Below are 23,387 nucleotides of genomic sequence, written 5' to 3'. Positions count from 1 at the left end.
GAGCAAAATATTCATTGTGCTTTTACCCTCACCGTTAGTATGTATCTGGCATATGCAGCATTTGATAAAATACCTTGATTTGAGGATGCTTGTGTGGACGACTGAAGCCTGCGCTAGGAATGCGTGCCAGCTGGGCTGCCGATCAATTTTATCTAGTGGTGACAGCAAAATTATTCTTCTCGGGCACTGAAAACTTTTATTACGGTGTGTACGGTGGCGTTTATCTTTGGCATCTTGAGTTCCTTCTGCTACGGGGAGCTGTTCTCGAAGCCATGACTTAGAGGATGCGATGGAGCAGGCGGAGGGAATGACATTACACGGGGACGACGTGTCAGTTTGTTCTCCTGCCTGACAGCAGCAGAATCATCCCGCTTAACCGTAGCAGCGTATTTCACTTGATAACGTGATGGTTTTGTGTTTTGAGATAACGCTGTCGAATGCAGCAGAATTCCCGAGGATGAGCAAAATTACAGGGTAGGTTGCTGTCAGCATCAGTGCAGCCTTCTTGTTGTCACAAGTGGCCTCGCTTCCCTTTATTTTTAATGAAGTAGTTAAAAAAAAACAAAACAAACCAAACTATTTTGCAGGATTTAGTTTCTGTTTTCATTAATTTTTGCTGGCAATTGCTGGTGTTAATTGCTATATGTGCTCCTGTTGTATCACCAAAGGACCTGGTACACACTGTGCATCACTGCAGAAGAGGTTCTGCAGTAGTGTGAAGCATTAAAGTGACTATAATCTTATTACGGAAAGTGGGTAGAATACACGTGAAATTAAAAAAACCCCAACTATTTAGTATTAGTCTTCCGTGGTGCTCACATTAACTTTGTCCGTCTTAAGTGCTGCATTGCCCGAAACAATCAGCAGATTCTTTTCCCCCCAACAGCAGTCAGTGCTGCGACTTGGAGATAGCGAGGAAGCCCGTTGAGATGTGGAAATAAACCTCCGATGTGATGACCTGATCCCCTTGTAGGAGATTCCCCTCCTGCAGATAGTGCTCGCCGAGTCCAGCTGCTCAGTATTTTGTAAGATTCGGCTAAAAACATTAATTTAAGGGAGAAACGCACTTAGGAAAAGCAAAGCGAGTCTCCGTTGCTGCAGAGCGGTTCTCCTGCGCTTCAACTCCTGATGTACAAGGGATAACCGGCAAAGCACGAGGGAAAAGATCTTTTAAACAGCAGAGAAAGTCCGAACAAAGCTCTCTGTCTCCCGCCAGGTGAAATGTAATCCCCCTGCCAGAGGCTCTGACCTGCAACAAGCAGTAATTCTTTCCCTTGTTTCGTAGCGCATATCCGACTTGGAAGAAGAAAATGCTCTCCTGAAACAGGAAAAAGAGGAGCTTAACACCCGGATCCTGTGTCAATCTGAAGGTAAGAAAAAAATGCCTATAGCACTGTAATGCCTCCGCTAAATGAGGAGCTGAACTGTTCTCCTCTCAAACTCCTTTTTTCCTGAGTGCTTTTCCCACCTTGAATACCGCCGATCTTTCTGCACCCCATTCCCGGTGGTTTTTGCCATTGTTTTGGTTGTGGGGAGAGTTCTGTTCGTGCTGTGCTGCCGGTGGATGGCAAGACTGGTTTAATGGGTGAAATGCGGAATAAAGTACCTAAAAGGGTTTTTTCGTTCGGTTATGTCGCAGCATTTACCGCAGGTGATGCGGGAGGCAGCAAGGCTGCTCGGGGGAGGTGGGGGGTAGAGAATAGCGGCGTCCCAAGATTGATGAATAAAGGATCCAAGGAACAGCACTGTTAATGATATTGAGCTGTGACAAAGGATTTCTCTAACGTGACAGGAGTCTGTGAGTGTTTTTTTTTTTTAAAGCAGAGACTTAGATGGTGAGACGTACAGAGAGGAAAGCAATCTGGGAAAATCCCAAACCACAAAAGAAACTCTCATGTGTGTTTTGAGCTTTTTTTATTTTTTTATTTTTTTTATCATCCTTTTTAGCTTCGATTTTGTTGCAGGGTTTACAAAGCATCACGCATCATTCTGTGGGTGTATCTATCGCTGCTCTGTGGTACACACGAAGTACCTCTTGCTCTCAGCCTCGTGCAAAATAAAGGAATGAAAATAACGTTAAAAAGAAACTTGCTGTAAATATTTCTTCAGCTGTTACGGGATGCTTTCGGGGCATCGAAGCTTGAGGAAAGCAAGTGGAGGGGTTTTGTTTGGTGTCCGCCCATTTAAAAGGACACATGGGTTGTATTTGCCCAGTTTCTCAAAAAGGGGAGGGGCCAGATTTGCTTCCAAAGGGGAGTTTTTAACCAAAAAATAAATTATTTATTTATGTATTTGAATATAAAATACTTTGAACCACCACAACCTTTCTATGATAAATGGTTGATGATGACATGAGAAAGAGATGCTGTTGTTGATTTGTTCCTGTGCCAAATCTGGTGGTGGGAAGCGGGCAGAGAAATCGTTAAATGCAGCGAGTACCACTTCTCTAACGTGAACGTATTTCCATACTGTGCTGGTCTTTTCCTATGTGGGTTTATGGCTGGCCCATGGGAACTGGAGCTGGCACAGTTGAGTTAGGCATAATAATAGATCTGATGGTTTGTAGGTGCTGGAGAGTTTTTCTTTAACTCAGATGGCAGAGGGCTGTGCTCTCCGAGCAGAAGAGCTCAAGCTGTTCCAAATGGCAAAGAGACAGATCTAGATTGGAATAGTCTCTAAATGTTAGAGAATGCTTCTTTGTGTTTTAAAGGTTCTTGGCGGAGAGCATTTCGTTAATTAATCATTGTTATTGCACGTGTTTACAAGAAGTTCGTTTCAGAGATGAAGTTCATAATTTCCTTTTGTTTTTTTTTCTTATTTTAAAGATGAATTTGCACGAAACACGGTTGAGGAAAATATCCAGATGAAGAAAGAGCTGGAAGAAGAGAGGTCTCGTTATCAGAATCTGGTAAAAGAGTATTCCAGGTTGGAGCAGAGATATGACAACTTGCGGGATGAAATGACGATTATAAAGGTAATAAAGCTGAAATTATCCCTCTTCTGTTGTGTCCTGGACATGATATTGGTGGCTGATTTGGCTCACTCAACCCCAAAACGTTTAGTAGGATTGACATTATCATGCAGTTTGTGCTTGATGTTTCTAAGTCTGAACTTCTACACTGAAGCCAAACCATATTTGTGCCTTGAGAAAAGAGCCTGATCTTTCACGCTTCTCTGTTAACTACGTAGAGAGATCTGTGGCTCTCGGCAAAAGCTGGTTCATGCTTCTTGTTTTGCTTTTTGTTTCGGTGATGCTCATGTGTAGGTCTTTGCGTTTAAAAAAAAAAAAAAAAAAAAAAAAAAAGCCCCAACAACATGACTTCAGAATTTCAAAAGCCAAAGTTTTTAGGTTCACCTTTGCTAAAGTGTTAGAAGAACTGTTGCAAATTCGATAAGAGTGCTGCTGGATTAGGTGGAAGGTTGAGCATTTAAAGGGACCCCCAGAGGGTCTGTGAACCGCATCATCTTGAGCTCAGATTTGCATGTTCGCACTTAACAGGCATCGGGTGTCACGAGAAGCCTTTAATTCATGCAGAATTTTTAAACTGAGCTTCTGTATCACTTCACATTTTAAAGTATTCCCTTGTGTTAATATGAATATTATGGTAGGGCATAAGAACTAGAAAATGGAATTCACTGTAAGATGACAGTCAAGCCTTTAGTAAAAATAACCTTAATGTATAGACATGCATTTGCTCTAAGAAACGATGCTTTGTGAGCAATCCTTCCTTAAACTCTGAATGCATTAAGTATCGGCACCTCTCCTTGGCAGCAAGCACCGGGGCACAGGAGAAACCCGTCCAACCAGAGCAGTTTGGAGTCCGATTCCAATTATCCATCCATATCGACCTCTGAGATAGGAGACACGGAGGATATAGTACAGCAAGTGGAGGTACAGTAAATCGGGGTGGGGAGGAGAGCCCTTGCTCTGAAGGGATGATGGACGTGGGTTTTGGAGCGCACAGAAGGAACGCAGGTTGGACTATAAGGTGTGATGGCTGAAGCTGATTTCGCACTACAGAAACACATGGTTAATTGCGTGAGAGGCATTGCAGGGTAGCGGTGCTGTGGCATGTGCTTACTCCTTTGCGCAGTCAGACTTAAATAGGACTCTAAAAATAATTAAGTGTTGTGTTTTGGCCATGCCATCTTAAAGACTGATGAAAATTCATCAAAGCGGTCAGCGTTGTTGCACAGAGTTATTCCTAGCACCGATGGCAGTGACTGTATAATGATCCTTCTCCGCACGGATACCGGAGTTCATTACCTCCTTGTCCCGAGCGTTTTCATTCCAATGCATCTTCACAGACGCTTTGCTGGCCAGCACAGCCCCCGTAATCACCAGTCTCTTAATGCAGAAAAGAGCAGCATAAATTACTCCCTGGCAATCAAGAATCACGTGGAAAAGGGAGATGTGTTTTGCTTACGTCTGCTAGAGTAGGCTGCTTTTTAAACTCCGCTTTGGTGACTCGAGAGCACGTGTGGATGATGACCGTTCCCAGAATCTGCCGCCCCACTGGCAGGACCGTGTTTTGTCCCACGTACCGTGCCCGCAGAAGCCCCTGCTTCCCTTTGCTGGCTGCTGTGTTACACTGCTTTAGTATTTCTGAACCTTTCTGAGAGCACGTGCTGAAGTCAAAGTAATCAGTATTGGCCGTGCTCTAATAGAAAATATTCCAGGTGAAGCCAGTTAAAAAACAATTAATAAATACTTGGCTAGAAGGGGCTCGGTAGGGCATTTTTATTGTTCTTAACTGTGGCCCCAATCAGACCGCTTATCTGTTGGGCTGTTAAACATTCAGTGATTTATTACAATGAGTCAACTGTTAATTGACATTAAAAATAAGTACGTAAAATGGGGGTTTGTTCTCTGAAAGTACATGTCTGTCTTGGGATGCTCCTGTTACCAGCTGTGGTTGGGGTCGGTGCTGCCGTACAGTCAGGGTGTATCTGGCACCGTGCGCGCCTATAAAACTCGACTGAGGTCTTCTCCTTTTTCCACATCCCTGTTCTTCTCCAGGAGGTTGGGATGGAGAAAGCCGCCATGGACATGACCCTCTTCCTAAAGCTACAGAAGCGAGTACGGGAGCTCGAGCAGGAGAGGAAGAAGCTGCAAACCCAGCTGGAGAAGAAGGAGCAAGAGAGCAAGAAATCCCAAGTAAGAGATGTTTTTTATTGATACTAATATTTCCTGGCTTTCCTTGATTGCCTGAGGACGCGTGATGTAGGAACTGAGGTTTGAGAGTGACAAGTTCAAGTTAAGAGGCAGCAAATCCAGCTAGGAGATGGAGAGGAACTAAGGACAATTGGACAGAACTGATTTTTTTTTTTTATTTTATTTTTTCTTATAAACTGGTTATAACAGATCTAGGACAGTATCTTAAGCATCTTGAAAGCAACGAAAGGTAGAATCAATTTTGGAGCATTTCATTCTGCCTGCCCTGACCCAGTTTCCTTCTCTTGTGAGAAATTTGAAGTGTGGACCGAGTTTTGCTAGCAAAGGTCAGGATGAGGAAGGAGAAGGTGAGTATTTGGAGGATTGCAGATGGACGTGATGCTGCGGCCTTACGGACACAGATACCACCTTTGGGCTGGATCAAACCTAGAGGCATATCAGTGCTCGGGAGCTGTCAAGAGAAGGGCCCCTGGTACCCCACATCTCCGCATCTTTTTTTGGTTGATTTGCGTTATTCAAGCGCTTCTTTGCAGTCCTGGCTTCCCCTCGCCCAGCAACGTGTGGCGTGAGCTGATAAGTACTTCACAGACGTGTCAGTCATTCTTGTGTCCTCAGTTTGGTGTTACAATCTGTGTGTGTGTTTTTTTTTTTATCCCCAGTAATGATCGTATAGGAATATAGCATAAAAAATGGTATAATAAACCACAAATAGCAAGGTAGCTGTTAGCAGAAGGCGTTCTTCCTTTTCTCAGTATTGCAGGGCAGGGATATTCCTTTGATATAGTCGTTTGTCCTTGTGGAAAAAAAGATCTTCCAACAGTTTGGGTGGTTTCGGGTGGTTTCCTTGGAAGTCATTTAAAAAACACATATAAATCTAGATTACTGACAGCTCAGCCATAACTTAAAAGTCGGTCCGGACTTGCAACTGGAATCTGAAAATGCAGCTTTCTAGCTGCCAGTGAACTGATCTTTGGGGTTGGGAGCTTTTAATAGCGGATGTCTTGTATATGTTTTACCCTACCCTCTGTAACTGAGGCTTTGAGGCTTGTTCGGAGGCCAGAGAGTGGGAGACGATGGCGTGCCGTGAAACAGCAGTGCTGCGCGCATGGTGTCGTGAAGCAGCAAAGGCGCTCTTCTGTGAAATGCAGAGCAAACGCCATCAATCTTGTTTTCGTAATTGAAATTTCTGGGGATCCTGTTGCTTTGTTTGAGAATTATTTTGTTTATTACTCTCCAGCACGAGATCTACGTATTTTGTATTTTGGCAAACACAATGAGAGACTCCACAAAATCATCAACAGTAATTATTGACTTGCTTCACCAGACATCCTTACTGATCACCTCTAGCAATTTGCAGGAAACACTTGAAACGAGAAACTTTCTTCACCCTCTCATCCTTGCTACAGAGGCAGATTAAAAACGTGGTTTCCGACTGCTATGTCGAAGATTGTTCCCCTAACGACTGGCACTGAAGGCTGCAGTGATCCACAGTTGTCAAGATATTAATGAGAGATATTAATTTGTTCTCTTTAATCCACGCAGGTAATTGAAATGAAGACCGAAGTGACTTCGGACCATGAAGATTTTGCGTACAACAGTCTGAAGGTGAGTGAGGAGCTCCTGCTTAGCGTTGTAACCTATTGCATGGCTCCAACAGCCCAAACAAATTGTCTCAACGTGGCAATAAGTCAAAATCTTCTGTAATCAGTTCTGACTATTAGAGATAGCTGTTTGAAATTGGTAGCTCTCCATCAGCGCCTGGGATGGGCTCATAGATGTTTTTCTCTGGGGCAACATCTGTTCTGCTCTGATCTACCTGTTTGAGTTGTCCACAGTGGTAACAAGCCCACTTACGGTGAAGGGTGCTTTTTCCACTCTTTATATTCCCACTCTGACTTTCTTGGGTTTCCTTCGATGTGACACTGCAGGTCTCAGCAGTTTGCTCTGCAATATCAGTGATACTTATCACTTGTAAAAAGTCCCTCCCCAGCTCTCCTGTAGCCCCTTTAGGGACTAGAAGGGGCTCGAAGGTCTCCCCGGAGCCTTCTCTTCTCCAGGCTGAACCCCCCCAACTCTCCCAGCCTGTCCTCCCAGCAGAGGGCTCCAGCCCTCCCAGCATCTCCGGGGCCTCCTCTGGCCCCGCTCCAACAGGTCCATGTCTTTCCTATGTTGGGGACTCCAGAGCTGGAGGCAGCACTCCAGGTGAGGTCTCCCCAGAGCAGAGCAGAGGGGCAGAATCCTCTCCCTTGACCTGTTGGCCACACTTCTTCTGATGCAGCCCAGGATACAGTTGGCCTTCTGGGCTGCGATCGCGCATTGAATGTAAATATAAGTTTATACATTTTAAAATGATACATGCAAACATCAGTTTGGGTAAATATAATAAATACGGTTATTGCTGAAGAGTGGCGTTTGTTTGGGGCTTAAGGGTGTTTCTGGGTCTTGTTCAGTACTTTTTGACCTGAGTCTTCACTGCCTTCTGTTCACTTTTGGGTCCCAATCAAGATCTTTTTGATGTGCACAGCCCCTTCAGCGGGACAATACAAGGTGTAGGCGTTAGCAGATGGCCGTACGGGCTTGGGTTTTGTAGCCATCACACGGTCTGCTACTTCATATGTGTCTGCTGTCATCCAGCTTTGTGTCTCGGTGTTATTGTCCTGTACTGTCACGGCACCCACGGTGGCAGGGATTTGCCTTTGGGATTAGCTTTTGGTGGGGAGCCTTTTTTTTTTTTTTTTTTGTGCAGATTTTTAGGGAGGGAAGCGAGTGAGGCACAGTCCTTCCATAGAGAGGCTTATTTGGGTAAGAGTTGGTTGTTTCTTTTTGTAGTGCTGCTAAGAAATCTGAGAAACTTGGGCTAATGCTGGTATATTTACAGCAGGCGTAAATTATGTGTCCTGTGTAATGGATAAATAGAGTTTTCAGTAGATGCTGTCCCAGCCAGGTGTTTGGTTAGCCGCGATGCAGGAGGGATGTGAAACTCCTCACTTACTCTCCTGGGGAAGATTCAGGTGGGAGATGGTGCCCTTGAGTCACGCCTTTCCGACAAAACGTTCCCCAGTGAAAAGTGTATTTTTCTGACTTGTTTTTTTGGGCTGGGAGAGGGGGATTGCAAGCGCCGAGGAATCCTTGCCCTGTCTCTGGGTTCCTAGCAGGAGCACAACGCGTAATTTAATTTCTCGCTCTTCGCATAGCTGGGATGTTTGTTTCATCCCTTAGACATGGAAGCTCATCGCGAAATTCTAGAGGATTTTATTTTCTCTTCCTATTGAGTACCAGAAATAGAAGAGAGGGAAAATTCCTGGCATGGCAGTGCTAACCTCTGATTTACAGAGGCTTGTACTTCACTGCTATCTAAGCCCCTTCCTAAGGGTGAGGCTATTTCCATCACCGTTAGTGCTCGGGTACCCCTTTCACAGCTCCATAAATGCTGTACATGTTGGGATGAGTGTGAGTTCACGTTCAGGATGTTCTGACTGTGTAACTTGTCAAATAAATCAGCGCTATTGCACTATGCAGAAGAAAGAGCATTTCTCACGGCGCAAATAGAAATCCCCCTTTTTCGTGTGCAAAGCATTTTATTTTAGCTTCCGTTCTGCCATCGCTGATGCTGGTGCAAAAAGGGTGTGTGGGCGGGGGACAATAGATGTCTTGCCCGTGTCTGTGGATGATTTTAATATTGCTTCACAAAATGCACTGAGAAAGGAGCAGGGAATGAATTTAAATGTAAACTCTGACAGGAGTGCAGGGCAGGGGCTCTTGGAGCGGGGTTGTTGGTTATCGCTTTCTTCCCTGCTCTTCCTGGCTTCGGTTCTAACCACAGCTCAGCTTGATACAACCAGTCCCTGGAGTTAAGAGTGTGGCTGATCCATTAAAAAAAAATAATCAAGGAGGGGGCAGGGAAGGAGAAAGAGGGAGGGGGAGGGGAAAGAAGAGGAGGAGGGAGAAGGGAAGGAAAAAGAGGAGGAGGAGGAGGAGGGGAAGGGAAGGAAAAAGAGGAGGAGGAGGAGGGGAAGGGAAGGAAAAAGAGGAGGAGGAGGAGGGGAAGGGAAGGAAAAAGAGGAGGAGGAGGAGGAGGGGAAGGGAAGGAAAAAGAGGAGGAGGAGGAGGAGGGGAAGGGAAGGAAAAAGAGGAGGAGGAGGAGGAGGGGAAGGGAAGGAAAAAGGAGGAGGAGGAGGAGGAGGGGAGGGGAAGGAAAAAGAGGAGGAGGAGGAGGAGGGGAAGGGAAGGAAAAAGAGGAGGAGGAGGAGGGGAAGGGAAGGAAAAAGAGGAGGAGGAGGAGGAGGGAAGGGAAGGAAAAAGAGGAGGAGGAGGTGGAGGGGAAGGGAAGGAAAAAGAGGAGGAGGAGGAGGGGAAGGGATGGTATAAAGAGGAGGAGGAGGAGGGATGGGTAGGGAGGATAAAGAGGAGAGGAGGAGGAGGGGTAGGGAGAAAAAGAGGAGGAGGAGGGGAGGGGAAGGGAAGGAAAAAGAGGAGGAGGAGGGGAAGGGAAGGAAAAAAGAGGAGGAGGAGGGGAAGGGAAGAAAAAAGAGGAGGAGGAGGGGAAGGGAAGGAAAAAGAGGAGGAGGAGGGGAAGGGAAGGAAACAAAGAGGAGGAGGAGGAGGAGGGAAGGGGAAGGGAGGAAAAAAGAGGAGGAGGAGGAGGGGAAGGGAAGGAAAAAAGAGGGAGGAGGAGGGGAGGAGGGGAAGGGAAAAAGGAGGAGGAGGAGGGGAAGGGAAGGAAAAAGAGGAGGAGGAGGGGAAGGGAAGGAAAAAGAGGAGGAGGAGGGGAAGGGAAGGAAAAAGAGGAGGAGGAGGGGAAGGGAAGGAAAAAGAGGAGGAGGAGGGGAAGGGAAGGAAAAAGAGGAGGAGGAGGAGGAGGGGAAGGGAAAGGAAAAAGTGAGGAGGAGGAGGGGAAGGGAAGGAAAAAAGAGGGGAGGGGAGGAGGGGAAGGGAAGGAAAAAAGTGGAGGGAGGAGGAGGGGAAGGGAAGGAAAAAAGAGGAGGAGGAGGAGGGGAAGGGAAGGAAAAAGAGGAGGAGGAGGAGGGGAAGGGAAGGAAAAAGAGGAGGAGGGGGGAAGGGAAGGAAAAAAGAGGAGGAGGAGGGGAAGGGAAGGGAAAAAGAGGAGGAGGAGGGGAAGGGAAGGAAAAAGTGGAGGAGGAGGAGGAGGGGAAGGGAAGGAAAAAAGAGGAGGAGGAGGAGGAGGGGAAGGGAAGGAAAAAGAGGAGGAGGAGGAGGAGGGGAAGGGAAGGAAAAAGAGGAGGAGGAGGAGGGGAAGGGAAAGGAAAAAGAGGAGGAGGAGGAGGAGGGGAAGGGAAGGAAAAAGAGGAGGAGGAGGGGGAAGGGAAGGAAAAAGAGGAGGAGGAGGGGAAGGGAAGGAAAAAAGAGGAGGAGGAGGGGAAGGGAAGGAAAAAGAGGAGGAGGAGGGGAAGGGAAGGAAAAAGAGGAGGGAGGAGGAGGGGAAGGGAAGGAAAAAGAGGAGGAGGAGGAGGAGGGGAAGGGAAGGAAAAAGAGAGGAGGAGGAGGAGGGGAAGGGAAGGAAAAAGAGGAGGAGGAGGGGAAGGGAAGGAAAAAGAGGAGGAGGAGGAGGGGAAGGGAAGGAAAAAGTGGAGGAGGAGGAGGAGGGGAAGGGAAGGAAAAAGAGGAGGAGGAGGAGGAGGGGAAGGGAAGGAAAAAGAGGAGGAGGAGGAGGAGGGGAAGGGAAGGAAAAAGAGGAGGAGGAGGAGGAGGGGAAGGGAAGGAAAAAGAGGAGGAGGAGGAGGGGAAGGGAAGGAAAAAGAGGAGGAGGAGGAGGAGGGGAAGGGAAGGAAAAAGAGGAGGAGGAGGAGGAGGGGAAGGGAAGGAAAAAGAGGAGGAGGAGGAGGAGGAGGAGGAGGAGGGGAAGGGAAGGAAAAAAGAGAAAGAAAATTAGGGACCTTATCCAGCAAATAACAAAAATTCGCAGAGCAGCTATTTGTGTAGAAAAGCAATTAATCGCTTTCTTTTTACCCTTCTTTCTCTGAGCACGAGCAGAAAAGAGTGGAGAATGAGTCGAGGCTTTACCCGTACAGCAAGAAGAGTTAAACCCTGTTTGGTATCGATTTCCCACCACGCGCGCGCACTTTTCAAACTCTTGTTAGCTTTTCCAGAATTGTTTTTTAAAACGTCTCACACGCTCCCTCTGCTGAGCTGTGGTTTGTGTGGATGCGGGGGAATTGCCGGATCGAATGCTTTTCTTTGCTTTTTTCGTTGTTGTTATTTTTTTTTTTTTTTTTTCCTTTTTTAATGACAGATGGTATAAAGTACCTGACCACGCTCTGTCACTGAGGGTGTTTGTTCAGCTTGGAGTCTGTCCAGATGCCAGATCAGCTATTCTGTTCACACCTCGGCTGTGATAAGGCGTGCTATTTATAATTTGTAACGATTTATAATTATAACACCCGTTTCCTATGGAAACGAGGTTTACACAGCTGTGCTAGCTACACACTGTATAAATTGTATAAATTGCCTCCATCCCCATCTCTCCCAGCCGTTTTTGGATTCGTTAGCTTGACTCAGCCCGAGCTGATAACGAGGCAGATATCCCATAGATAAGAGGGATCCTGTAGGAAAGCTGTGGAAAGGGTCAAAAACCAGCAGGGAGAGGGAACACCTGGATCTGGAGGGGGAAGAGCTTGTACTATTGTAGACACTGGAGAATCCACATGGGGGTTGGTTGATCCCTAGGAAAGAGCTGACCCCAAATTGGTCAGACACCAGACTGTGCCAGCTCGCTTGCAGGTGTCTCTGGTTTTGCCATGCGGTGGTCAGATGATGTTCCTGTTGTGTTTCGGTGTTGTCCGAGAGGTCTGGGGGTACGGGGACAGGAAGGAGCAGTCCTGGGTGCCACCATGCAGCAGCTGGTGATGGAGGATCTGGTGCAAAGAGAAGGTGGGCTCTTGGGATTTGGGCCGTGAGCAGGACACCGGGGTTCTGGCTGTCCTTCCCCAGCTGAGACCCACAGCGAGGACTGCCCCATCCGCAGGAGCAAAGCTGCTTTTGACCCGGCTGGAATGCTCCAGGTGGGTTTTGGGTGCCGGTGATGAACTGCCAAATGTGGCGTTACCACTAGCAAACAGAGCTTCATGGTGAAATATTGAAATAAAGGCTGTCTTGGCTGCTGGAGTTTTATTCTTCTGTCTTCTACTGTCATGCAAAAACAAGCCCTTGAGTAGTCTCGGCAAACACGGCGATGCTCGCGCATCATTATTCAAGAGAAATAGTTGGCGTCAAACTCATACAATATTGCTCTTGCCTGTCAAATGCGGGCAGCCGACGAGACATCAGGGCAAGGAAATTTCTCCACGCGGGCTGGGGGAATTACAAAAACGTATGAGGAAAGAAGCTGTAGTGGGAATTCGCACAGCCGTAGCTCACCTAACAGGATGCCTGTCATGATGTAAATCAGCGTCTTCTACCTTATTTAATGAATATTAAAGACAACTTCAATGTTGTGGAGTTTGTGGTGATTCCTTGATTGAGAAGGACAAGGGGTGGAGAAGAAACAAACGTGTTTGGCTTCTTTAACGGGTTACTTCTGTGTTTAAAAAACACCCTGTCAGCCTGTAGTGTTGTTATTAAATAGCAACAGGCTACTGATTACAGTAGAAATCTTTTCTGAGCCACGTGTGGACTGGCGGCAGAATCCAGATCCTGACATGAATCGATGGTTCGGCGTTGATCATCGGTAACTGAGTTACCTTAGAGGTGTCTCCTTCTGAGGATGAGGCACTGCAAGACAGTTAATCTAAACTGGTTAATGGCTTGGTGTTTTCCAGAGGCAAGAGCTGGAGTCGGAAAACAAGAAGCTGAAAAATGAACTTAATGAGCTGAGGAAGGCTATCGCAGACCGAGCGACCCAGAACAACTCGTCCAACGATATTCAGGACAGTTATAACCTCTTACTGAATCAGCTGAAATCGGCCAACGAGGAGTTGGAGGTGCGGAAGGAAGAGGTGCTCATCCTGAGGACACAGATTATGAAGGCAGCCCAGCAAAAAGAAACGGGCAAAAACATGGTAATTGAGAGGGTAACGAATATTTTTTTTTTTTTTTTTTCCTTTTCCCATTCTGTTACTGAAAATCCACTGCCTGCCCGAGCGATGCCATTTTTGCTTTGGTAGACTCTGGGTGGCAGGATGGCACGGGGAGGTTCTAGAAGGTTCTGTAGTGTTATAGGAGGTTCTGCCTATGGATAAGATACAGTCCGTGACATCATTTCAGACAGCCCAGGACTACATGTCCCGTGGTGGTCTGTACTGCTGTAAGGGGCTTGACCCCAGACCCAATGAGGTCTAACCAGCCCACGCTGAGGAACAACTGGTCCAGCCCTGCACCAAGGTGTGGTGGTCTGAGATGGTTCCTGGTGGTGTTTTGTGACAACTGGCTTATTCTGAAAGGAAACGGGATGGGGAAAAAGAGCTTCTGGACCAGATTCTGCTCACTTGGTGCCGGTGCGGCTGTAATGTGTTTCTACTGGTGTGTAGGCAAGAAGACAGCCTGTCCCATCAGTCGTTTGAGGGCTTTTTGTTTAGAGCTTGTTCTGATGGAAGAGTACGTTTTCTGAAAACTCTCACTTGGGCTTTTTAATTCACCACCTTATCATTCCTCGAGGTTATGGTATGTTTTGTATTTCAGACCGCACGCAACCCCTTATCTCCCTCCCAGGTTCATGCATCCTCCTTCCATCTTCTAATCTCTGCTGCTGTCTGTTTGCACGCGCGTGAATTCATAGAAACTCTCTAGTCTGATGGGTGCCCTGAGGAAGCTTTATTAAGGATGGTTGGGAGTTGCACGGTATCAGGAACTTTGAGAGACAGGAGGAGATGTGCAGGATGTCAAGCTGCTTTGTTTTGCCCGTTGAATTTAGGAGAGCATCACCACCAATGCCAGCTGGCCCAACAGTGACAAGCACATTGATCAGGAGGATGCAATTGAAGCCTACCAGGGGATGTGTGAGACGAACCGGTAAGTGTGGCCCAAATTTTTTCCACCAGCGGGAGGGGCTGACCAAACCATGAGAGATGAGATCCAACCCAAAATTGACAATGCAGAGAGTTGCCAGCTTCTGTATTGTGTCCCGGACCTTGAGTCAAGGACGGACCATAAATATGGGACCAATGATGAAGGTCTTGTTATGGGTGAGGAGCCCTTATCTTTGGGGCAGTGTGTCCCCAAGGGAGGAGAGGTACTGGGCAGGTAGAAAAGCCAACATAGGAGTGAAAAAAAAAAAAAAAAAAACCCAAACAGATTTTGACTTTGCTTCCAGTACATAAATAGTAGCAAGACTAGGATTTGGGATATGTTTTAGGAATTACTTATTTCAAGTAAGTCCTCGGGCTAGGCTGGGAATACTTCTCGTTTTCCCAGAGGCAAAAGCCCGTGGTGGCGAACTGAACTAACGAACACACGCTGTATTCTCTGCCGACACCCACATTATTGGTTTTCTTGCATCTAAACTGAGAGTCGGGAACATTTATTTGATTCCAGGTTTCCCATAGAGAGGGTTAATATCGTGAACTTCATGTCTGTCCTTATAGTAACAATGGGCTTATATTGCGAAGCATTAAATCAATCCTTGCAGCTATCCAGGAGGACATCAAATAAAAAAGTAGTATCTTGCCAGAAGACAAAATTACGTGGATTAAACAGCAAGATAATATGTAAAATAAATATTTATTTTACTGCAAGGAAATTGGATGTTCGTTTCCTTTTCTCTCGACAAAGAGAGATGTGTGAGGCTTTTTTCCTAAATAATTTGCATACGGCAAGGTAATCGGAAGACTTAACCGTTGTGGACTAATAGCTTTTAATAACACAGTATACTTTGCCACTTTGTAAACCGGTTGCAGAAGGTTAGCAGTCCAGGCTGGGAAAGACCGTGACTTAATTAGGATTTTTTTTCATACCTGTATGAATATAAAGAAAGGCACACCATCTTTGAATGAAGTATGAAAAATTGGGAAGAGTCGTTTAACGCATTCAGAACTGGATGGCCAAAAAGGTGCAATGGAAAATCTGTGTGCCTGCATTGACGTGCAGAAATTCAATGTAGGTACAGCTGTGCGGTCAACTTTGGTCATCACGTCTGTGCTCTATGTCCCTCAAATTCCTGACATAATTTTTCGAAATTTGCATCTATTTTGCTTCTTGGGAAAGCCTTAGGAGAACCTGTGGAGATCTCCTGGTGTGTGAGTATGGACATGGGCTTGCCGGAAGGGTCGAGTTCCTCATCATTGCATTTAAACATAGCTTAAAACCCTGACGGCTGGACGGAGGCTCTGCCCGTACTAGTACTGCCGACTTTGACTTCGGCCCGTGGACCTGGAGGAGTGGGGATTATTGGGGTCCAGGACTTTTGTGACGTTGGTGTCTCACCTGGGCATCGTGTCTGGCTGGATCAGGACCAGTGTTTGGTTGGTTTTTTTTTCCAATTAGTTGCCATTGAATACTTGCTTTCGTGAAATCAACTTGCTAATGAAATTTCTGCCCTTCCTGCAGCGTAGAGGTGATGACATTGATTTAAACATCACCTTCTTGTCAATAAATCAGTGTGGTTTTAGGTCACTTAATGAATTCTGTGGCTTTCCTCTGATTTCCTTCCAATTTTCTCCTGGAGCTGTGGGCGCTCGTATGGGATGTGAAATCCCATTGTCAGGCACAGAGTTAATTATTCCCTACTGTGCGTTTTCCAGTGTGCACGTGTAGGGATGGTTGGTTGTCCTTAGGTGTTGGTGAAGGAGTTGGAGTCAAAATAAGAATTGCTGCTTTCATAGGGCATGTGTCTGACCTGTGTGGATGGTTTGTATCACCAGTCCCCAAATTTGGCCATCCTGGGCTACCTGTTGTCTTCTCTCACTCATCCTGCTGGGAAACTCCAGTCCTTCCTCAGCTGTTCTGGTTTCCAGACTTTAACTTGTGCAGCGAGGGCGAAATCAAACACAGAAACCATCAAAATGCTGCAATAATCTGATTTTCCACAATCTCTTTCCTTGCCGTTGCACAGGTGAGCTGCAGTTTAAGAAGTTCATGTGATCCAGGGGCCTTGGTGCTTTTTGGTCTCTTGAGATTTGGGAGGGGGAAATCTGCAGTCTCCAGCCTCGGTTTCTTATTTCCCCTCTCGTCTACCTCTCGTATGAAGCTTGGCTGGAGCGTGGCTCTTGGACCACAGTAGCACTAGCTCTCCACGCTCTCACCCTCATTTTATGCGGTGATTTATCCAATGGCTGTGTTAATCACCACCACCTTCTCCATTATATTGGTTCCCTGTGTTGTTTTTTTTTTTTTTTTGTGTAGTGGTTGGTTTATAAATTGTAGGCTGGAGCCAATGGCAATAAACCAGCTGAAAACAAATGCTCGGGGAGCATGGATTGTTGTATTTGTCAATATAAATTAACATTCCTTCCCCCCAGCACAGATTTGCATTCGTACTTAGGCAGCTCTGTACCCAAGTGTGTCGGCATGAGAAATACAACTGCTTTCTCTTTCTGATCTTGATCAATAAATATTTTAATGGAAAGCTTTTCTGGTGGGATTGCAATTCTGAAGCGGGATTAATAAGCAAGAGCCACTTTTTCTCCCACCTGTGCTGCAAGGAGCACTCCCGTTTCTCTTTACCCCGATACCTCTCATTCTGTGGGCTGTTTCTAACCGAGGTGGACGTTCTTCCGTCGGTCCAGTCTGACCGATGTGGTAAAGCTGTGGTCCACCCATGGGTCACTCCTAGCTTGAAGTCATCATATCTTAGCTATTTTGGCTGGGGATGGAGCGCGGCTTTATTTTGGAAATAGACCTTTTACTCACTTTATGTCTATGTAATCCAGGATTTTTAAACACAGCAGGAGGAAAACAGGAAAAAACTTCCAGGTGCTTCTAACCGTGTGCACGTAGTGATTCTCTTTTTCCACGCTACTTTCAGGGGAAAACCCTTTGATGCCAGGTCAAGGGGAAGTTTGAATTAAAAATAAATACAGTGACCTCAGCTTTTTTTTTTTTTTTCCTGCTGACTTTCAACTGCTAAAGGGAGAAGCATCAAGTTAGTTTCCAAGCTAATTTTCTGCTTCGCTAACCGAATGTAAAGCTAAGTAGGCTTTTTGTTCCCTCTTGCAGTTCTTGGGATCTTTCTTGCAAGCCTGTTTGATCTTGGTGGATATGTAGAGCCAACAAAAGACCAGGTGATGATGTTAGAGATAATAACCTGGCAGCTCAAAGCAGATCGGGCTTAGTCTTTGAAATTAACTTCTGCGATAACTTCCAAGTGATTTCAGTAGAGTACGTGGCTTTGGTTTTTTTTATTTCTGTTGGGTAAGTCCCACCTGCAGCCGCAGTGGAAGAAGAGCTTCATGTGGAAGATGCTTTTGTGGCTGGAAGAGGCCATCACATGGAAAGGGTTCATATCTCTGCTTGCCGCTCTCCAGTGTGTCTCTTCTTATCACTGCTTCCCACTCTGTCTTATATCTAATCTGTGATGTGCATTAGTTTTCCATTTAATTAAAAAAAAAAAAACAAGCATATCTTTGGTTGAAAATGAAATGCCCCTTCTTTATTAAGAGATGATAATTATCTGAAGATGCTAAAATTAATGTCTTTGGGGTTTGGTGTATGTGCACCTCCTTTAAGCTTCTTGGAGGAGAGGAGGGAGGCGTTTGGGCAGGAATTTCTCTCCTTTTCACGGAGATGGTTTGCAAACTGCGTGTTGCCAGCTGCTCCCCCAGACCTGTATCTCCAGGATAAGGATAAAGGAGAAATGAGGCTGTGAATCATCTCTTTTCAACTCATTTCAGCCTTATTTGAGAGAAGGATTTACCCAGCCTTTTTAGGAAATTATTTTGGCACATACTATAATTAATCTAATTAGCTAGAAGGACCCCTGTTGACTTCTAATGTCTTGGCCAATATGAACTGGTGGGAGAAGGGGATCTTGACGGTTTCTGAGTCAGTGCCGTGTCGGTGAACATGGACTGAGCGTTTATTTCCCAGGGCAGTTTTATCTCGGTATAATGGCACCCCCTTGAGCTGCTTTCCTCATTTACCACAATGCATATGATTAAAAAAAAAGGAAGGAAAGCTATTTTTCAAAGGAGGTTATGCAGGAAGATGCATCTTAAAAATGCTCTTCACCCTGTGAAATTTCCCAGGTTAATGACATGCAATAAAAAGTGAGGATGCTTCTTGGATTTTTTTTTCTTTGTTTTCAGTACCTAAATATGCATTCTGTTAAGACTATCTGAGCCAAAAAAATACCTTATTAACAAATATTGACCCAAATCAGACCAATAAACCTTCTCCCTCTATCGGTCAGTCTACAAACCCTTTTGGAAACTTCCTATGTATGTGTAAAAATAAGGTTTTAATCTAAATTTGTACATACAGTTTTCACAGATGAATTTTCCAAATGTTAATGGCTGAAATGTTTGCTACTTTTGAGAAATACCACGCTCCTACGCCAGGGTGGAAGGGAGGTACAAGCTGTCAGACACCTCTCGAGTCCTTTCGCCCCACCACAGTTCTCACCGCTTTCCTCGTGTGAAAATTGGCGATAGAAAGTTTGCGTATTTTGCTTTTCCACTTAAATATGCAGAGCTTTCCTTGCCAGGGAATGGCATCTGCTACGCTGCTTTTCAAAATCAGAGCTGCATATTGGCTCAGTTGTTTGGGGTTTTTTGCCTGAAAGTTTAATGATACGTTAAGTGGCTTTTTGTTGTTGTTGTTATTGTTGTTATTTTGTTTGGTATTTTATTATTATTTCCCCAAAGAAAAACTGTTTTCAAACTCACATTGAAGCCAAGTAAAATCTCACTGTAGCAAGTGTTTCTGCTCAGGTTGACCGGCTCCCATCGCTCATTTGTGATGTGTTTGACACCTCATTAAAGAAGAGAAATGAGTTTCCTGCCTTTTATAGCTTTAAAAAACCCCACCCCCAACTGTTAAAAGGAAACTTTTAGTATTAATGTTAGATGAGACTTTTCTGGGTGTTTTTCTGCCTGGGTGGATACGGAGGAGATTGGATCTCATGGGGGTGTGAGGAAACAAACATCCGAGGGGTGTTTGGACTGAAGGTTGCTCTGAAGAAAGGCCGATGTGGTTTTGATGATTGAGGAGACCCTTGACTCATGTAGAAGGAAGAGAAATTGTTTTTTTTTTTTTTAAGACCAGTCGAAGTTGACGTAGAAGGAAGGAAGTGGAGAAACTTGTCTTAAAAATGTCTTATTAGTGAGATGTGCCCGAACGCAGAAGGTCTGGAAGAAGAGTGAGCTGTTCCGAGCTGTCAGTACGCACAAACAGTGGGGTCGGGTTATGTTTGCACTGGTGGGGTTGGATGTGCACGTGGGCTGTTCCAGCTCAAAAATAGTTAATTTTTCTTTTTTTGGGGGTGTGAGTAACCTTTTGGGAGCTTCTAAGGATCACTCTTTGCTTTTCATTTTACCCCCTCTGTGCTTTTCACTTTACCTCCTCTGTATTTGGACACCTCTGCCTTCCTCTTGTGCTGCCTTCTCTCTCATTTTATCCCTCTTGGTCCTTGTTTCTCTTGCCTGGTTTCTAAGCCTAAGGTTTTCACGAGGGTTTCGGCTAGCCGGTGTGGCGTGGGCTTGCCAGCTTCTGCTTGCGATCAAATGGGAAACAGTTTAATTTAGCCATACGGAAATGAAAACTCAGGTTCTGACCTCCAGGAGTTGTACTTTTTGGTGAAAACAGGAACATCTCGGGAATGATGATAACCTGCCAGGAGGTTGGAGTTGGGTGATCTCCGATGGTCCCTTCGGACCTGAACGGGGTTGGGTTCCTGTGTCGGCTGTGGTGGATTGGGGAGGAAAACGCTGCACGGGAAAGCATTTCACCGCTGGGGAGGGAGGAGAAGCTCCGTTAACCGGGGGCATCACAGGGGGCGCAACCAGGGCACGGCCCTCATTTACCGTGGTGGAAAAGCAAATACAATGTAATGAAAATGTGCTTTAAAAAAAAATTAAATTAATATGGGTTCTTCACCTTTTCCCCTTCTATTGCAATTGACCTTTTGTCTTTCTCTACCCTCTCGTTGCCTTTTTCTGTCCTTTATTTCTAGCAAGACTGAGGACTGGGGCTATCTCAATGAAGATGGAGAGCTCGGCTTGGCTTATCAAGGTTTAAAGCAAGTTGCCAGGTCAAACACTTTTCCTTTTTCCCCACTGCTGCTTCTCCCCTCTCTCCCTTTCGCTTGCCCTTTTGTTTCTTTCTCTTCCTCTGCTGTTGTCCTGTTGCCCTCTGTAGGACCTGTTGTCCTCTCCGGGAGCAGCTGGAGGTGGGATATCTGAACTGGAGGAATTGAGACCTTCCTCTAATTTTCAGAGGATTCTAATTGTGATTCTAATTGGGCATTGTTAATGGTGGCTGTTGTCACTAATGCCTGAGCTGTGATTCAGTAAGAATTATGTTATGTTAATGGGAAGTCGTGTGATAAAGGTGTTGGGAAGCTGTTATCTCCACAAAGCCAAAAAAAAAAACCCAAAACAAAACCAAAACCATTTTAGATGGCTTTTCCTGAATTGCACTAAGATACAGCACCTCCCTAAAGTGTTTTCTCCCAATCCTTGACGTGTCAGAAGCGGAGTTCCTGTGCTTGTATTGCGATGCTGTCTGCTTTGCTTGCTCCCGGGGATTGTGCGCTCCCATCCACTCATTGCCTATAGGTATAAGGTGGAAAGTGTGTGGTGGACACGCAGTGCCATCCTTCCATGGGCCCTCCCCATATCCTGGTCTGATGGGCAAATATCCCAGCGGGACACACCAGGGCAGTACCTGCAACCTCCGTATCTCCTGGAGATGCCAGTGATTCTGTAAGGATCTCTCATCTCCGAGTTAACGAACATTTAGGAACACAAATGGAGATTAAAGCAAGGCAGAAGGACTCCTGAATTCTTCTCCTGGTTCAACTTGGTGCTTGAAAGAGGTGATAATTAGTTGTTAATCAGTCTGTGCTTTCCTGCAGGGCAGTTATGAGACTCCTATATATGTGATTTTTATAAAAGAGATGAAATCAGCTGATTAGGGACAATATAGGGAGGAAAAGTTAAAATAATCTTTTGTATACAGTAGTGTAGAGTGGTCGCATCTAGAGGGATCAGAGTAAAACCAGACAATAACAGGAAGAATATTGGGGATGATTCATTTGTTTTTCAAAGCAATTTGTTTTTCAGAGAAGTGTAAGAACCCAAGTTTGTAAGAGTGTGTTTTTCTGAGGGTGGCTCACAGTTAATCTGAACCCACGCGAAGAAATAAAATTAGGTACTTAATTCATATTTCATGGTGGGTTTCTATTTTCCAAGCCTATTAAGAATATAACTCCTGAGAACATGATTACAAGGCTGAGTGCGTTATTGCTATAGTTGGAAAATATCCTCTTCTATCTTTTGCTGGAAAATGAGAGTAGAGATTGGGTTGTTTAGATCTAAAACCAAACTGGAGGATGATTGATCCTTTTCATCCAGAAATCTTCCATAGAAAGCATGTGTTCGTAGAAAGCACATCGTGAGCTACAGCAAGGCCATGGGCTTGGTTACCCCCCTGGGTCGTTCCTCCTCTTTGCCACCCATCGCCTTGTGTAGTTTGGGTCTAATACTTTGCACTTTCTGGCTTGGTGGCCCTTCCTCGGAGTCCTCATACCTTCTGGAGTCACTTATTTTGGTCTCCTTGAGAGAGCTGGTGGACTAAGGGGGGGATTTCCATTTAGAAGAGGGTAGGTGATATCCTTAATCAATTATCCTGTCGTTCGCCGGGTTTGCCAGCATCCCCATCAGCAAGGGTGTGTACAGGAGGGCAGTTAATATCTCAGCGATTAATCATCCTTCCACTGGATTAAAGACATCCTGCTTTAACAAATGGCTGGATAATGCACTAAATAAATGACTTACCCTTTAAGACGTCCCCTTCCCTCCGGGATTGTCCTTGTGCACAGGCTCAGGGCGAGGCTGGAAGGAGACCTGATGTGCAGGGGAAAAGGGGGTAGAAGAGGGTGGCAGGACAAATTATTAGAGGAAAAAGTTGGGTAGCCACCTAAAAGTGGGAGAAGGGCTGGTTTTGGTGACTTCCGACAGCTGTGTGTCATGGCGTTAGTATTTGTATGTCATGGAGTACAAGGAAACAAGTCTTTTCCCCCCTGGAGAAGAGTTCCGATGAAGTCAGTAGCAGTGGTGAAAGCAGGAACTGATCAAGATGACAGAAAATTGCCCTGTGCGTAGTTTTCTGCAGGTAGTTTATGATGAAAATTGAGATGTAACTGAATATACTTCTTTTTAAGCAAAGATGAATAGCAGCTCTAGAAAAAAAACGAGAAAGAATGAAGGATTTCAGCTTCTGCCTTTCTTGATACTCCCAGCAGTAGCGAGCGAAGCGGACCAACTGAACGGAGCCGTTTGCAAGACACGCAGTTTGGTTTTCAAGTGTAAGAACCGATGTTTGAAAGGGATTGAGCACAACAACAAATGCCCTTCAAGCTGAGCTTTTGAAAAACCCACAGTTGTTGATCTGCATCGTTTTCTTGCCGTGCATTTGCTTTTGGCTAATTGGAATAGTAAAGGAACACAAATTTGTGATACGATTGCAGAAAAAAGAGAGCTCTTGGATTATTTTTTTCCCTCCCTTTTATTTAAAAAAAAACAACCAAACAACCCAAACTTTTGATTCTCATTCCTCTAATTTCAAAAGTATTTAATCTGCAGTATAGCAAATGACAGACTAATGTGGCAATAATAGCTGTAGCACTGCTTTGTGTGTGTCAGTTCTATAGGGATGTTGACTTGTAAACGTCTCCCAAGTTGGCTGACTTTGAAGGATCTAAACTCAAACGGTGGTTACTGCTGCGATGCCGAAATTACAAGCTGATCCTGATCACAGATGGTGTCCTTTTCCCAGGTTGCTGGAAGCACAGCTCCAGGATCAGAGAAGAGAGCACGAGGAGGAGGTAGAAGCTCTGAAAAATGAGGTGGATGCGATGAAAGAAGAGCTGGAGAAACAGCAGCAGGCTTTCCTGCAGACCCTGCAGCTGTCTCCGGAGGCTCAGGTGGAGTTCGGACTCCAGCAAGAAATTACACGTCTCACCAATGAAAATCTGGTAAGAGTCTGTATTGAAAACACAGCCTAAGGAAAAGGAAAAAAACAAACAAACAAACAAACAAAACCCGCACAACCCAAAACAGGTTGAGAGAAAGGAGATGGGAAAAGTGAAGGGGAGGAGAAGGCA

General features: G+C 45.5%; 1 protein-coding gene across 1 annotated transcript in view; it reads left to right on the top strand.

Annotated features, from left to right (window-relative positions):
- MYO5B (myosin VB) overlaps window positions 1-23,387 on the top strand; it is a gene marked incomplete at its 5' end in the record, with an annotated part of 152,437 nt that overhangs the window by 115,775 nt on the left and 13,275 nt on the right. Inside the window, 9 exons of the mRNA XM_082497611.1 lie at window positions 1,286-1,370; window positions 2,826-2,974; window positions 3,773-3,892; window positions 5,021-5,158; window positions 6,719-6,781; window positions 12,952-13,191; window positions 14,043-14,140; window positions 20,235-20,312; window positions 23,060-23,258. Coding sequence (XP_082353737.1) covers window positions 1,286-1,370; window positions 2,826-2,974; window positions 3,773-3,892; window positions 5,021-5,158; window positions 6,719-6,781; window positions 12,952-13,191; window positions 14,043-14,140; window positions 20,235-20,312; window positions 23,060-23,258 — 1,170 coding nt within the window. The remainder of the gene's footprint in view (window positions 1-1,285; window positions 1,371-2,825; window positions 2,975-3,772; window positions 3,893-5,020; window positions 5,159-6,718; window positions 6,782-12,951; window positions 13,192-14,042; window positions 14,141-20,234; window positions 20,313-23,059; window positions 23,259-23,387) is intronic.

The sequence above is a fragment of the Vanellus vanellus genome (genome assembly GCF_965231255.1).
Source record: "Vanellus vanellus genome assembly, chromosome: Z".
Taxonomy (NCBI): domain Eukaryota; kingdom Metazoa; phylum Chordata; class Aves; order Charadriiformes; family Charadriidae; genus Vanellus; species Vanellus vanellus.
This window is presented reverse-complemented; position numbering and strand designations above follow the sequence as displayed.